Below are 15665 nucleotides of genomic sequence, written 5' to 3' on the forward strand. Positions count from 1 at the left end.
AGGGGGTGTGTCGGCTGGCCCCCTCATGAATATGGCCGACTACCAGGGGGCAGAATACGAGGATCCGACCTCTTATTTGGTAAGAGGTCGGATCAATTAAAGCCAACTTTGCAAACATAAATTATAAGGGGCTGGGGACAGGATTAGGGGGGACATATTTGGTGGGGGTATTTTTGGGGGGTGACAGGTCCTCTTTAAAAGAGACTTTTCTATCAGCCACCAATAGAAAACTGGTGTGATGTACTGTAATGAAGCGTTGATCCAAGTACTGTATGTGAAATCACTGTTTTAATCCCAGAAAACCTTTTAAAGGGGTTGTCCTCTGTTCTTATACATATCATGCCAAATACAGGCCACAGCCCGAGACTGTAGGTGAACACTGTTGTAGGCCAACGCATCAATTCTGAGCCTCTGTATACAAACAAGACACCAGTAGTTACACTGCAGAAGAGTAATGGGCTGAGGCAAGTATAACTTAATACCCAACAACTTCTTACATCCCTCAAGCCTTTACTTCAATCATGTTAAATTTAGCAGTGGAAATCTAAAAATAATCTCCAACGGGCAGGTAATAATGAAAAGTATATTTCTTGTAAGTTATACATGCACCTTGAGACAATTTACAAACTTCAGAATTTATTGTTCCTTTTATGGTTAGAGTGTAGATACAATGATGTGTGGAATGAGGGCATCTTGGAATTTCAATGTAGAAAACCGGTCATTAAAATTATCGATCCTTAGGAGGGTTCTTATTTATTCGTCTTCTATGATACCTAAAAGAACAATATTAAAATATTTTTAAAGCATAATAGACAAAGTCACACAATGGGATAGATGTATCATACACATGATAGTGGCCATGCCCCCCTGCTGGATACATAAAGAGGCTGAAGCCTCTTGACTTATCTGGCTGGCGGCGCAGTTGCAGATTTGTACGCAATATGTAAAAATATTGTGTAAAAACCTGCAAACAAACGTGCACAGGTTTTTAAAAATTACACAAGCACAGGGCAGGAATGCCTTGTGCCCTCCCACCCTGCTGGCCGCGCTCCTCATGCCATGGAGATGGTGTAGTCACAGCAAGTATCGCAAATTCTTGCACTGTACGATTTGCAATTCTTTCTCTGCTTCTACGTCAGAAAACTGCATTGTGCACATCAAAGTAAGAGACTCCAGTCATGGATTTGGTCAAAAACATCAACACTGTACAGCATGATGCATATATTCTGGATGTAAAATTTCATCTTCCCTGAATAAAATGCAATGGCAGTCCCTGGGTTACGTACAAGATAGGTTCTGTAGGTTTGTTCTTAAGTTGAATTTGCATGTACATCAGAACTGTATATTTTATCATTGTAAACCCTGCCAAAATGTTATGTGTCGCTGTGACAATTAGACGCAGACACCTTTGGTAACACCTGCAGCTGATCATTGTAGCCTGGGGCTAAAGTACAGTAAATTACCAACATCATTACACAGATCTAAGCACAAATAGGAACACAGTCTTATTTCTATTTTAGTAGTATCTGAACATTTTTTAGACCTCTTTTGCATGGTAGTAGCTTGGCTCAACTTTCTTTTGAAAAGATCCTTAAAGGAGCAGATACTTATTAGTAATGTTTATCTTGAGAACAGGCAGGTCCAAGCGGTTATTTTTAAAGGGGTTATCCGGGTTTAAAAATTTTTTTATGGCCGGGCTGGGGAGGGCTAGTTAAACATAATAAACATGTACTTACCTCGTCCGGCGCCACTGATGTCCCGCGCCGCGGTCCCTTCGATCCGTGCCCCTGTTTGTTTACAGGGGCACGGAAGCCGCGCACAGGGAGCTTCCGGTCTGCGATGTGGACGACTCCTATCTCTCAGCATTGTAAGCGCTGGGAGATGGTGCGCATGGGAGCTTCCGGCCGGTCGGAAGCTCCCTGTGCGCCCTTGTACTGAAACCGGCGCATGGAGAAGACGTCCCGCGCCGTGGGACATCGGCAGCACCGGAGGAGGTAAGTACATGTTTATTGTGTTTAAATAGCCCTCCCCATCCCGGCCATAAGAAATTTTTTAAACCCGGATAACCCCTTTAATGAAATCTGCTTGGCCTTTGTAGCCATAAGTGATGTTTACCAGTGAACGTGTGTAGTCACATGGCCTTCACTGCTCAGTATCCAGACCAGTGTGTTCTTGCTATAAGCTGCTTCTGTTTAACTGAGGAAATTAAGGACTTCACAATACATATGGGGAACTGGTACAATGTATGCAGGACGTGACTCCTCCAAGCATCATAGTAATTTAGAATGCAAGGAGTCCCTGCAGAATCCCGCTGTTTGGTGGAAAAGGGACTCCTTGCATCATATATCACCCGAGTACCTTTCTTGCCACTTGCCAGTTGTGTAGTTCTGCTTTAAGCATAAATTGACAATTATTGCTTTGTTGAGCAATTTCTGGCACCTGCCTATCAAACTCATGGGTGTGATAAATACCCCCTATTGCTAAAAATACAATAACTTCCACTTAGGCCGCGGTCACACGATCCGCTAGGCGTCCGTTCATAACGCGACGCTAACGCACAGGGGGAGGTCCTCGGCACGAACGCACATGCGTTAACAGGGAAACGCATGCGTATCCCTGGAAACGCATGTGCGTTGGGGCCGAGAACCGCCCCCTGTGCGCTAGCGTCGCGTTATGAACGGACGCTTAGCGGATCGTGTGACCGCGGCCTTAAAATGTTGTGGTAATTGCTATTTTTTCAAAAAATTACCTCTTTATTGCTGCAGGCAGGAACCGAGAAAACAAGATGGCCGCCGCACTATGCATTAGGACTACAAGTCCCATGATGCTTTGCTCCCACCCACCAGAGTGTGCTCATGCACAGAATGCACAGCAGCAATTGGCAGCTTGTGCTGTGGGCTTGTATGATAGAGGAGGCAGGCAGTGTCCATACAAGTAAGTAGGCTGTATGGAGAATTAACTGTGTGCAGCCCATGTGGGCGCACACAGGAGGGTGAAGACTGCAAGTGGAGGTGGATCGCAGACTGCTTACCACGCATGCGCGGCCAGCGCTGGCGTTTGTGAACTTGTTGTTTCTCTGGAGATGGGCGACTATAAACACCTTGTGACCTTATGACTTTATATTACATTATCTCCCTAGAATCGTTAATAACTTAACCGGTTAAGGTTAAGGGCCCTTTCCTGTTTTTTCATGTCCATTTTTCACTCCCCACATTCAAAAATCTATAACTTTTTTATTTTTACACGTAAAGAGCTGTGTGATGGCTTGTTTTCTGCGTAACATATTGCACTTCATAGTGATGGTATTAAATATTCCATGCCATGTACTCGGAAGCGGGAAAAAAATTCCAAATGCAGTGAAAATGGTGTAAAAACGCATTTGCGCCATTTTCTTGTGGGCTTGGATATTACGTCTTTCACTGAGCGCCCCAAATGACATGTCTACTTTATTCTTTGAGTCAGTATGATTAAGGGGATACCAAATTTGTATAGGTTTTATAATGTTTTCATACATTTACAAAAATTAAAACCTCCTGTACAAAAATTATTTTTTTGATTTTGCCAACTTCTGGCGCTAATAACTTTTTTATACTTTGGTATACGGAGCTGTGGGTGGTGTCATTTTTTGCGGAATTTGATAATATTTTCTATGATATCATTTTTAGGACTGTACGACCTTTTGATAACTTTTTATAGATTTTTTTTATATTTTTCAAAATGGAAAAAAAGTGGCATTTTCGACTTTGGGTGCTATTTTCCGTTACGGGGTTAAACGCATTGAAAAACCGTTATCATATTTTGATAGATCGGGCATTTTCGGACGCGTTGATACCTAATGTGTTTATGATTTTTACTGTTTATTTATATTTATGTCAGTTCTAGTGGGTGATTTGAAATTTTAGGGTTTTTTTTACTTGGACCCTAGGATGTCTGATCGATCCTATCATATACTGCCATACTACAGTATGGCAGTATATGGGGATTTTCCTCCTCATTCATTACAATGTGCTATCAGCACAATGTTCTAGCACTGATCGCGGGTGTTACTGGTAAGCCTTTGCTGCAATATGCAGCAGCCGTGAGCCCTCTCCATGCAGCGCGACCGCGAACCGGTTAAATCAGTGAAGGGAGTGACTTTTGATTATCTAAAAGGTGCTTGGCAATGTCTGACCGTACAACCCCCAAGAGTGTATAGGAGTGGTTTGTGTGTTATGTGGTCAGCCAAACATCATGCATTACTACTGTGTGCTAAATGCTATACAATCACAGGTAACATTCTTGCTTAGAACTTACTGTCCAAAAGGATACCATCGGTGCTTGGTGGTGTAGAACATCTTGCTTAGCTCTTCCATAGTTGGTGCTGGTTTACTCTCCATTTCATACAGTCTGGCTTTAAGAACCTGCTCATGTGATTCTTCCTGGTTGTATAATGGATCTGGTCGAGGGATGGGCTAAACAAAGTTATAAGATAAGATAAGATAAGATAATCCTTTATTAGTCCCACAGTGGAGAAATTCACAGCGTTACAGCAGCAGAGAGGGTACAGAGAACATTAGGGATAAATGAACAAAAAGAAAATGGGGATAAAAAGACAACTGATGAGATTCTGGTTTCTAAAAATATTTTTGCTGCACTCTGAATGAAGTTAATTATACAGCCTACACCCACTGCTGACAACCACGATCGGTGGTGTGACATCGGGGTGTTTTGATCTATTTCGAGGGCAGCCTGGAGTCTGTATGAGACTCCAGGACCTGTCATTCATCATAATCAATAACTGAAGCAAAGATTCATAGAAAATTCTCCATATACTGCAATACTGTGGTATTGCAGTATATGAAAGGAGAGATCAGATCTCATAAGGTTAGTAAAATAGTAGTCTAAATAGTAAAAAAAAAATTATAAAAAAAACCCAAATTCAAATCAACCCCCTAATATAAAACTAAACAAAAACATGGTCCTGAACTATCCACACATAAAAACAGTTATTCTCTGCAGTGAACCCTGTAACAGAAAATAGCGCCCAAGTAGCCAAAATACCACTATTTCGCCATTTTGCAAAACATAAAAATTAACACCTTATAAAGAAATTTTTTCTGCAAAAAAGGCTTTAATATTTTTCAAATCTATTAAAACATAACCAGATTTATATCAGTTTTATTATTTCCACAATCATACTGACCCAAAGAATAAAGTAGAGGGGTCATTTAGAGTGTAGAGTGAAAGCTGTAAAAACTGTCCCCATGAGAAAATGGAACAAATGCGGTTTCTCTACAATTTCATCACATTTTGAACTTTTTTTCAGGCTTTCCAGTAACCGGCGTGGAATATGGGTTCCTGTCACTAGGAATTTCTCTGGCAGAAGCAGGCTGGAAAATTCTGAAAACCAACACTTTTTCATGTGTCGCAGGCACTGACAGCTGAAGCAGCAACCCAATTCAGAGCACCTATGCCAAATGTCTCTTTAAGGACACCTGTCATCAGGTCTGTCACTAGTCCTATCACTACTACCTGTTGGAGCAGCTCATAAGAATTCCATCCCAGCCTTTATCTAGTCAATTCAAACATTAATCATTATAAAATCATATTTTCTTTATTATGTAAATGATGCTGGTCACATGGTCAGAGGCAGTGATGTCACCCCTGTTCATGTCTGTGTGCAATGTATAGTAAAGCATTGCTAGTGTCTGTGCTTTATCTGCTGACATGCTCTCCCTCCTAATACACAGACATCAGCTACACAAGTACCTGACATGTTCTTCTATAACATGGCTGCCTGGAGCTGTTGTATCTATCTTCTACACACACACAGGCAGCAGGGGTTGTGGCCGTCAGCACCAGGAAGCACATGGAGAAGCCATTACACCATTATACCTCACACCATTATACAGGCTGTCAGTCATGTGTATAGGAGTAACTCATACACACAGGCTGCAGGGGGTGTGACTGCCAGCACCAGGAAGCACATGTAGGGGCCATCACAGCATTATACATGCTGTCAGTCAAGCACTGGGGGTGTGGCTGTGCCTCCCACTTATGAATAAGCTTGACAGTTTGAATATGATAATGACTCATTGGACATCTCACAGGTCATTTGCATACAGCTTTAGGACCTCATTGCTTAAGTTTACAGGTATATAGAGGGACAATGAAGGGATAGAGGCAATGCTTTCTAATGGCAGATTATGAAAATATATTTAGTGTAGGGGGTTAATTTGCCTGACGGGTTCTCTTTAAGTGACGAAGGAGAAAAAACTCTATAATCTTTTTACAAAAAAATTAGCCGCTTCATAATATGCTTTTCCAAAGTCAATTACAAACATCTCTTTGTTCCTATTGAGGTCATGATGTTTAGTCTCTAGAAATATGTATGCATGTATCCACATACTTCACTTCAATATGGTTCACATGTACCTGTATGCTAAATACATTGAAGAAATGAAAGCGGCACAAGCAGCCAACTTACTGTCCCCACTAAAAAAAAAACTTCTGACACTCCCTGCTGCTCGTCTCCAGCAGTAGCGCGACGTAATAATGTGCGCGCCAGCGGAGCACACAGAACTAGGTAGCGCAACTGCTGAAGAAGAGGAGAGAAGATGAGCCGCGGGGAGCGACAGAAGGTGAATACTTACGTTTTGTTCTTTATGCGCTGGGGCTGCAGTGTGCTGGCTAAATTTTTTTTTTGAGATGCGCCCTATACAACAAATTACCTATTAACTGCCCTGCACACTAGATTATGTTACCTTTGTATGTTCATATGGAATCTCTACTGTTGGATGGTAGCAGACTATGGTGTTCCCATCAGAGGTCACAGCCAGCTTCACTTCACTAAAGAGAGGGGTGGAAAAGAGAGAAAGAAACAGATGTGCTTGTTACTTACTATCAGAATTCACATCCAGTCTACAGAATATATCATAAGGAAAGTAAACTGTGGAGGGTATTCACTATACAGATATATACGAAATTGTCTATAGATCACACTTCGCCAGTACAAGATCTGTTTTATTCTGAAACGGTGCAGAGGCCTTATTAATGTATAAACAAGAAACAGCCTAGCCACGTGGGACAAATCAGGAGAGAGATCTCATCTGCCACCCGAAAAGCAGCGCCAACATAACTGTTACAGAGCTGCCGCTGTTCAGCCAGCAAAGACTCCTTGTATCTTAACTCACTACGATGCAAGGAATCCCTTTCACTACACTGTGCTGTGTCCATGGGAACTGAGCAGGTTTGTGTGCAAGGGCCTAATATTTTTTTATTCCTGCTAAACAGTGATCATTGTAATTGAGGAACCTCTTGCCAAGTTTTATGACATGCTTTGTCCATCCTGGCTAAGATCCAATATAAATGCATGTTGTGTTTCTGTAAATTATATAGGTGAAAATGAACAAGCTGCTGTGCTATTTTTGCCATTATAAATGATGCAGGAGCATAACGTAAAAAGAATCCCAGTGGTGTGAACTGAGCCTATGCGGTCATACACACGAAGGTTGTGTTTGTCCATAAGCTATCTTCTGCTTCCACGCGTAGCACGCAGGCTAATACATTTCTATGGGCTCATATACATGGACATGGTTATCAATACCCTGTGTATATGCCTACTACCAGAGCCACAAGTCTCAGAGCTCGTCCTACTCCTGCCCGTGTTTGTGGCTTGGACCGTCTTTCCTACCGTTATCAGCGTGTCAGCAGACCTCACTTGTGGTTGACAGATGGGCCGTGGATCTTTTGTTTGCGGACTGTGAAATGCAATCATAACATTAGTACAAGTAAATATAATCTGTTAACTGAGATACATACCAATTATAATTATCAGGGAGTACGGAATAGGAAGATTCTCTGCGAGATGAACACCGGCCTGTAAAAGAGATTCACTGGTTCACATCATCAGCAATCAAAGACTACAAACACACAAACATGTAGGATATTGAGACACAGGAAGTTGCTAGAGCTTTGTTATGTGTTTATTTCCTTGTATATATTGTGTTCCTTGTATATAATGTGTTTATTTCCCAGTCTATAGTAGTACACATACTACCACCATGTCTATTTCCATGATCACTATTCACACACGAGGAGTGGGCGCCTTGTGATACACTACTTTGTATCACTAAGTTGTAGAGTGGACTAATGAGGCATCTGGCCCTGATGTGGGGACTGGGAACGCCGAAATGTGTAGCTGCAGCGATCAATAAAAAACGTTTAACGCAATTTTCTTCGGGTTTTTAACATACATCCAATGTTCATTCACACACTTAACAGCAGTGAACATGGTTCAGGTTAGATAATACATTAATACCATAGTACTGTTTCTAACATTATGTCAACCTGAAACAGGGACCATGGAACCAGCTTTATCTTTACTTTACAATTTTACTCAGTTTTATTGCTGTTTTAGCTCCTATCACTCCACATGCTGCTGGGCGGGGCCTCTCTAGCAGACACATTACTGTAATATCCATCTAGTTCTGTGGGGTGACAATTTGGTTACATTATCAGGGTACAGGACTATATACACTTTCATCTGGCTTCTGTACTAACACACTGACAATAGAGAGAGAGATGAGACAGATCAGAGATGCATGAGATGCCTATTGCACACACAGCTCTACTACATCTCACAGATCATGAGATCCATTTGATGCCTATTAGACACACAACTATGCTACATCTCACAGACATGTGCCTGCCTCCCCCATCCCCTAGATCACTTAGCTCCTTGTAGCTTGCAGCCTCTCTCTCTCTCCAAAAGAGCCGGCTCTTCTTAGTGAGCGTAGCCTATTGAGCCAGCTCACTAAGAAGAGACGGAATTCCCATCACTACTGTGAATCAGTGAGTCTCTGAGCTCTGGGCAGGGCTACAGCCACACAGCAGAGACAGACAGAAACTCAGCTCCACAATCTCATCCAAGACGGCCCGACCCTTATTCAGAAGTTACAGGGTCGTGTCTATTGAAGACTGAAATCGTGAACACCAGGACAGGTTGGACTTATTTCTGTGAAATGATGCATTTTTGTTAATAATAATGAATTAGAGCGTGTGTTATTTTGTTATCCTGAGTACATATAAGAAACTTGTCTTCGTGGTTATACCCCTTTAATAGGTAGATTCCCAATGGTAGCTTTCCTTTAAAGGGAACCTGTCATCAGAAACTGGCCTAATAAACTACAAGTTTGATGTCTAGCAGCTTTACACCTTACCTTAAAGATCATGTTTCTTTCACGGTCCCGCATGATTCCATTCCCCATAAAATCATCTTTGAAGTGAAATGTAAATTGGTAGCATAAAGTCAAGGAGGTGGAGAGTTTAAAGGACATCTATCACCAGATCAAGGATTGTAAACCAAGCACACTGACATACTGATGTGTGTCCACCTTTGGCAGGATCTGCTCTTATTTTAGCTTCTAATGCCATTGTTTTTAAGGGGAAAAAAAAAAGGCTTTTAAAATTATGCAAATGAGTCTGGAGCCCCTCAGCCACATTTGCATAATTTTTAAAGCCCCTTTTTCTTAAAAACATGGGCATAAGAAGCTAAAAGAACAGCAGATCCTGACAAAGGGGGCACACAGCAGTATGTCAAACTTTTGGGTGCAGAACCATTAATTAAAATTACAGTGAAGGGGCGTTCTTAGACCGGGAAAGCTTGAATTCAGTGTTAAACTCTCCTCCTCCCTGACTTTTTATAAGCAATCTGCACTCATTTTCTGGAGCATGCCACCACACTGGACCATGAAAGAAATATGCTAGGGGCATAGTGGCTTAGTGGTTGCATTACAGCCTTGGAGCGCTGGGGACCTGGGTTCAATTCCCCGGGTCAACATCTGCAAAGAGCTTGTATGTTCTCTCTGTGTTTGTGTAGGTTTCCTCTGGTTTCCTCCCACACTCCAAAACATACTGGTAGGTTGATTAGATTGTGAGTCCCATTGAGGACAGGGACCAATTTGTCAAGATCTGTGTGTGCTATATAAAGGAATTAATCAATTAATGTGAAATCAGAGCACGCTCAGTATGAACAAGCTGATGGATAACGGATACAAATAAAGACCACCCACGTTACATAGAAAACAATGTAAAATTATGAAGGAGAGGAGACTTCCGTTTCTTCTGAAGAGAACCCTGCCCAGCAGCTTACATCCAAGTATCTGCTCAAATATCGGAAGACGTAAAAACAGATACTAACAATTAACATTGCAAGTCCAAAGCAAGAGGGAAAAACGGTTCTGTTATCCATCTGCTTTTATACGGAAACTACAGATGGGATTATTGCTTTACTGCATCATTGTGGTGATATATAATGTGCAGGTCACCCCCGCAGCCAATCACTGGCCTTTACAGTGACCTCTACAGAAGATCCTAAATGCTGTGAGCACTGGGCACCTGTGACCTATCTATGGATATAGGGGTCAGTATAGCCGTCCTCCCTATAGGCAGCAACACAAGGCTCAGACATTACAACTATATATAAAGGAGACATGGAGAGGCCCGGACATCACAGCTCCTGCAGTCCGGTGCCAGCCCCAACCTGTAACGTGTAGTACATGTAGTACATGTGCGCCCAGCGCCGCCGCTGAGGTCACATGCAAGGTCACCGGGCACAGGACGCCACCCCCGGGCATGGCTTACCTCCTACTAGCCCTGTGCTACTCCCGCCAGGAATCCCGCCCACAACCGGGCAGCGGAGGGCTCGGCAGCTGACCAAAGCTCCCCTGCACCGGCTCAGTACGGAGGCCGCCATGATGTGCGGGAAGAGGCACAACCGGAAGATGCAAGAGGAAAGAGCAGGCACCGGGAGGTGGCGCTGTAACCCCGTGTATGTGTGTATGTGTGTGTGTATGTACCCACAGCGGAGCGGCGCACATAGTGACACATATACTCACATTCATAGGAGCACAGTTACCAAAAGTAGACATTTGCGGGTAACTCTGAAAATGTTGGGATGACTTACATTTATGATTTTGTTGATTCATATTTCTCTTCCAAGGATAAGGGACTGATCTAAATGTGCACTTATTTTTTTTACTTACATTTTATTCTTCACAATTTTTCAGACCTCAATATTACAGTTGTTTAAACCTCAGGGGACTGATCACTCATAAATTACCGTATACAGGCAGTCCCCGGGTTACATACAAGATAGGGTCTGGAGGTTTGTTCTTAAGTTGAATTTGTATGTAAGTCGAAACTGTATATTTTATAATGGAAGTTCTAGACAATTTTTTTTCTTTTGCCCCAGTGACATTTGGAGTTTCAAAATTTTTGCTGTAATCGGACCAAGAATTATCAATAAAGCTTCGTTACAGACACCTTACAGCTGATCATTGCAGTCTGGGACTATAGTAAAGCATCCAGAGAGATTCACCAGAGGTCACATGGGGCAGAGGGGTCCGTCTGTAACTATGGGTTGTCTGTAAGTCGGGTGTCCTTAAGTAGGGGACCGCCTGTACATGATAAATACATTGTATTGCAGAATGTTGCACTGGCTGGCTGGATTGCTGTGTGAGAGCCATTAGAGCATCTCAGAGGCTTCTACCCCAATGAAATTATGAGGGGTGCGGATCAAGGTCCAGGTGACCCATGTGTCACTGGCATGTAAGTGCAGAGGTTAGCACTGGCGATTGGTGCCAGAACTGATTGTGAGTGTTAACAGCTGGTATAATACAGCTGTATGCAGGGCCGGATTTAGATTGGTGCCGCTCAGTAATACATATACAGCCCCCAGTAATAAATATACAGCCGCTCAGTAATAAATATACAGCCCCCAGTAATAAATATACAGCCGCTCAGTAATACATATACAGCCCCCAGTGATAGTGATACCTCCGGTAGCGCTATCTAACACTGCGGCAGGGTACAGAGTAATCATCGAACAGCTCGCAAAGCTGTCCAATGTATTCATGAGGGGGTGGTCCTGCCTCTTCCCCGGACCTCCCCGCTCGCTCCATAGGCCGTCAGTGACCCCTAGCCTCTACCCCTAGCCACGCCCCAACCCCGTCCCCTCATGAATACGTCGGACAGCCGCGCTATGCGCAGTGTTAGATAGCATTGCCGGAGGTTTCCCACTGTGCCGTTTGATCAAGCACTAGGAGCTGCTTACTTTAGTAAGCAGCTACTAGTGCCGATAAATTGGGTGACAGGTCCTCTATTCTTACTCACAGATGTTCATCTAAATCCATAAAAGTCCAAATCCACAATCTATTTGTTTAAATCCACCTTTCTAGTGTCGGTATACTATTACAAAAGTTCTTCGTTGTGTAGATGGTCCGAGCAGCGATAACCGCCCAATGTTTTTTATTATTATTTGTTCCTAATGATATTTCATTGGTATGTGAGTAGAGATGGGCGAATTTGTCAAAATTCGATTCGACCAGGTTCATAGAATTTTTTGAAAATATTTGATTCGACCCGAATCGAATCATATCGAATCACGTTAAAAAACAGGTATTTCCTGGCTGCAGAGAGCCTGTAGGGTGTTGTAGAACGTTGTGCCATGCTTAAATATGCATAGGGAGCGTGTTTTGGTCTTCAAACAATGTTGTGTATGACACGCACATGACAGCCGCAGCTCTTAGAATCGCTTCACTTTTCAATTCCATGGGCACTTACAGAGGCCAACTTCACCAAATAAGCAAAGCAGGAACGCAGCCTGACAAGGTAACGTCTGTGCCAGCTCGAAAGGACTGAGCTGAGGGCCAAGATCCCACTATAACATCAAAGAGTGCACTCTTTTTACACTGACATCAGATGATTCCATAGATTACGACAGAACCTGTTAAACGCTGATACATCTAGAAACCCGCCAAAGGAGTTGCAACACCCTCGCCGATGCAAGGCGGAGGAGTGGTTGCGAATACGTCCCACCATGTAGCTTGCAGCCTGTGTAGGGTCTAGTCAGCCCCACAGCATGTCACTACATCACACTACATAGTCCTTATAGGACACAGGGGAACATTGCAGTGGTAGATCCTGCCTGGTAGGGCAGGAGTTAAGTGTTTTGTCTGATGTAATATGTGTCTGATGTAATATGTGCCAATCACGTGTATTTCACTCTGTTTCTGTGAGCTGAGATGTAATTGGAGGAGTAGCCACCACCTGACCAGTGGGGAGTAACAAAACCCTGGACAGGAAACTTTTAGAAGTCAGTTCTCTCAGAAGAGAGTAGAGAGCAGTCAGACCTAGGAGTCTGCAGAAGCAGACTGGAGTTACTCCAGTACAGACTCTGTACAGCTAGCATACCAGACCAGAGCAGGAAGAGCCTAGCCCCTGCCTGAAGAGTGGAACTAATAGCTAGTTTAGTGAGGAAAGGGGTATCATCCTACCTTCAAGGGTGATACCTGAAGCAACCCAGGACAAGCTGAAGCATCCTTTTAGGACACAGCTACCTCCCAGCCTGCCCTCTGCATCCAGGCTGGCGCTCTACATCCTGTGGCTCCCTCCAACTGCATCTCAGCAATCTACCATTCTGTTAAGGCACGTTGCTGCGGTTCCTGTCGGTTCCAATAAAGAACTGTAAGTTGTTTTTGTTCAAAGTCTGCCTCCGTCTGGTCCCTGCTACTACGGCTGCCATCATCACAGGCACCCTGTCCACTACACAGAGACTCATACTCTAGACACCAAAGGGTTGCCCCAGGGAGAACCGCTATAGCAGCCTCTCCCTCATCATTTCTTGCCAACACCACCCTGCTGGAGACCTGCCAGGCTGTAGGACAGCCCTCCGGTTCCCCATACCAAGCACCGTGACACTAGCGTGCCTAGGCCGCAACCGGCAGCCACTCAGGTACTGCAGGCCCCGGCTGACTCCAGGCCCCGAGAAAAGGCTAGGCCCCGGTGGGGGATGTTGCAGAGTGGAGAGGGTATCGGCAGTAATTCTGCATTGACGTCACTGATCATTTTTCCCTTCTTTTCATTCATCAGTGTCAACTTTCAATCGGTCAATAATCCATCAGAATCCATCCCCCCCCCCCCCCCCCCCCAATCCTTCAGGGAACAGGAACAAATCTGAGAAATCTTTTAAAGGTGTCCACATCCTGTTCAGTAAATGTTGAAAACTTTACTAATAATTGTTAACATTTTGACAGGCCTCAGTCAGTCACTGACACTCTGTGACTGACTGAGAGGCATTAGTGGCATCTAGTATCTTATAGATGACATTCTCCTCCATCAGGAAGAGGACTTTATTCAGGCTTCTTCCATCCATGACGTATCACTGCTGAATTCAGGGCCAGATGGCTTCAGTTATATATAGCCCCTAATCATTTTTTATACAGTGCCACCCTGACGAATCAATATATATGTCACGGTTCAGATAGGCGAAGCGTCAGAGAGTCTCTGTAGAAAGAGTCTGTGGACCCTCTGCACCACCGCGGGGGATTATGGTACTAGCCGCAACCTGGTCTTCGCCAGAGCCTGCAGCAAAGCGGGATGGTCTTGCTGAAACGGGGTGCCACCAGGTTGTTCCACGGGTGCGACTAGGCCCACGCTGGCAGCAAAGGTAGGGAAGCAGGAAACCGGAACCACAGGATGGCACAGGAACCACAGGGATGGATCACTCGAGTAGGAACCACTGGAAGGATCACAAGACCGGGACACAGGAACGGATCTCGGCGGGAAGGCAGGAGCTCGGCAGGATGACAGGACCTCAGGACGGCCACAGGACCTCAGGACGGCCACAGGAATACAGGACGGCCACAGGAATACAGGACGGCCACAGGAATACAGGACGGCCACAGGAATACAGGACCGCCACAGGAATACAGGACCGCCACAGGAACATAGGACCACCACAGGAATGCCTCGGCAGGATGGCAGGACCTCAGGACAACCACTGGGATACAGGACCGCCACAGAGCAACACAGGAACACCACAGGGAAACACAGGAAACCCAGGAACACGGATGAACACCGGAGTACCGACACACAGAGGAATCCTGGAAACTCTGGAACACTAGGAAACACAGGAGGGCTTTCACTTCAGGAATACTAACTTGAGGATCCGGCAGTGAGTGAAGGGAGGTGCCGGATTATAAAGGCAAGCCGGATTAGCCAGCGCCAATTAGGAGGATGCTGGCCCTTTAAGGCTAGGTGTGTGTGGGTGGTAAAATGTGTCTCCTCGTGGAACACTTGGAGCAGTTCAGACACAGAAATGTACCTTTTTTCCTTGCAGCTAAAAAAAGTTGTTGGAACTTTAATAGAACTCCCCATATCTGCTTTGATCAATTTTTCTTGCAAGTTTTGGTACAGTTATCGCGGATACTTCTGCATCAGGGGCTTTTTTCAGTATGTGTCTAGGGTATCCTATGTCAAAGAATCTTTGTTCCATTTCATCAAACCTTACGTTTCTAGTATCAGACACTATTCTGCAGACACGTTGAAACTGAGACTTAGGTACTGATTTCTTTGTAGAATAAGGATATAGATACTGATGCAGGGACTAGCTAGCCTCACATCCCAATATCAAATGTATAACATGAGCTAAACAGCGGGGATGTGCATAAAAACTGGCCAAAAAAGGATAATCATCAAATATATTGTCACATAACTCCTTACTTTATTGAAATGTAGTAGCACTAACATAAAAACATTTAAAATCGCAGGGCCAAATGTGCCATAACACAATGCATAGATACGTCCAATGTGTGTAATATTCTCACAGCCCCCAATAGGTCCGG

The 15665-nt window shown here is 44.0% G+C and overlaps 1 protein-coding gene across 1 annotated transcript; it reads right to left on the minus strand.

The window, feature by feature from the left end:
* Positions 1 to 619: 619 nt before the first annotated feature.
* MRPL42 (mitochondrial ribosomal protein L42) lies at positions 620 to 10758 on the minus strand. Its single transcript, XM_072146576.1, has 5 exons — positions 10624 to 10758; positions 7801 to 7858; positions 6744 to 6828; positions 4294 to 4451; positions 620 to 773 (listed from the first exon to the last, which is right to left on the minus strand). The coding sequence occupies exons 1-5, from the start codon at positions 10733 to 10735 to the stop codon at positions 728 to 730; spliced, it is 459 nt and encodes a 152-aa protein (XP_072002677.1). The 5' UTR covers positions 10736 to 10758; the 3' UTR covers positions 620 to 727.
* Positions 10759 to 15665: the final 4907 nt, after the last annotated feature.

The sequence above is a fragment of the Engystomops pustulosus genome, chromosome 4, assembly GCF_040894005.1.
Source record: "Engystomops pustulosus chromosome 4, aEngPut4.maternal, whole genome shotgun sequence".
Lineage (NCBI taxonomy): Eukaryota > Metazoa > Chordata > Amphibia > Anura > Leptodactylidae > Engystomops > Engystomops pustulosus.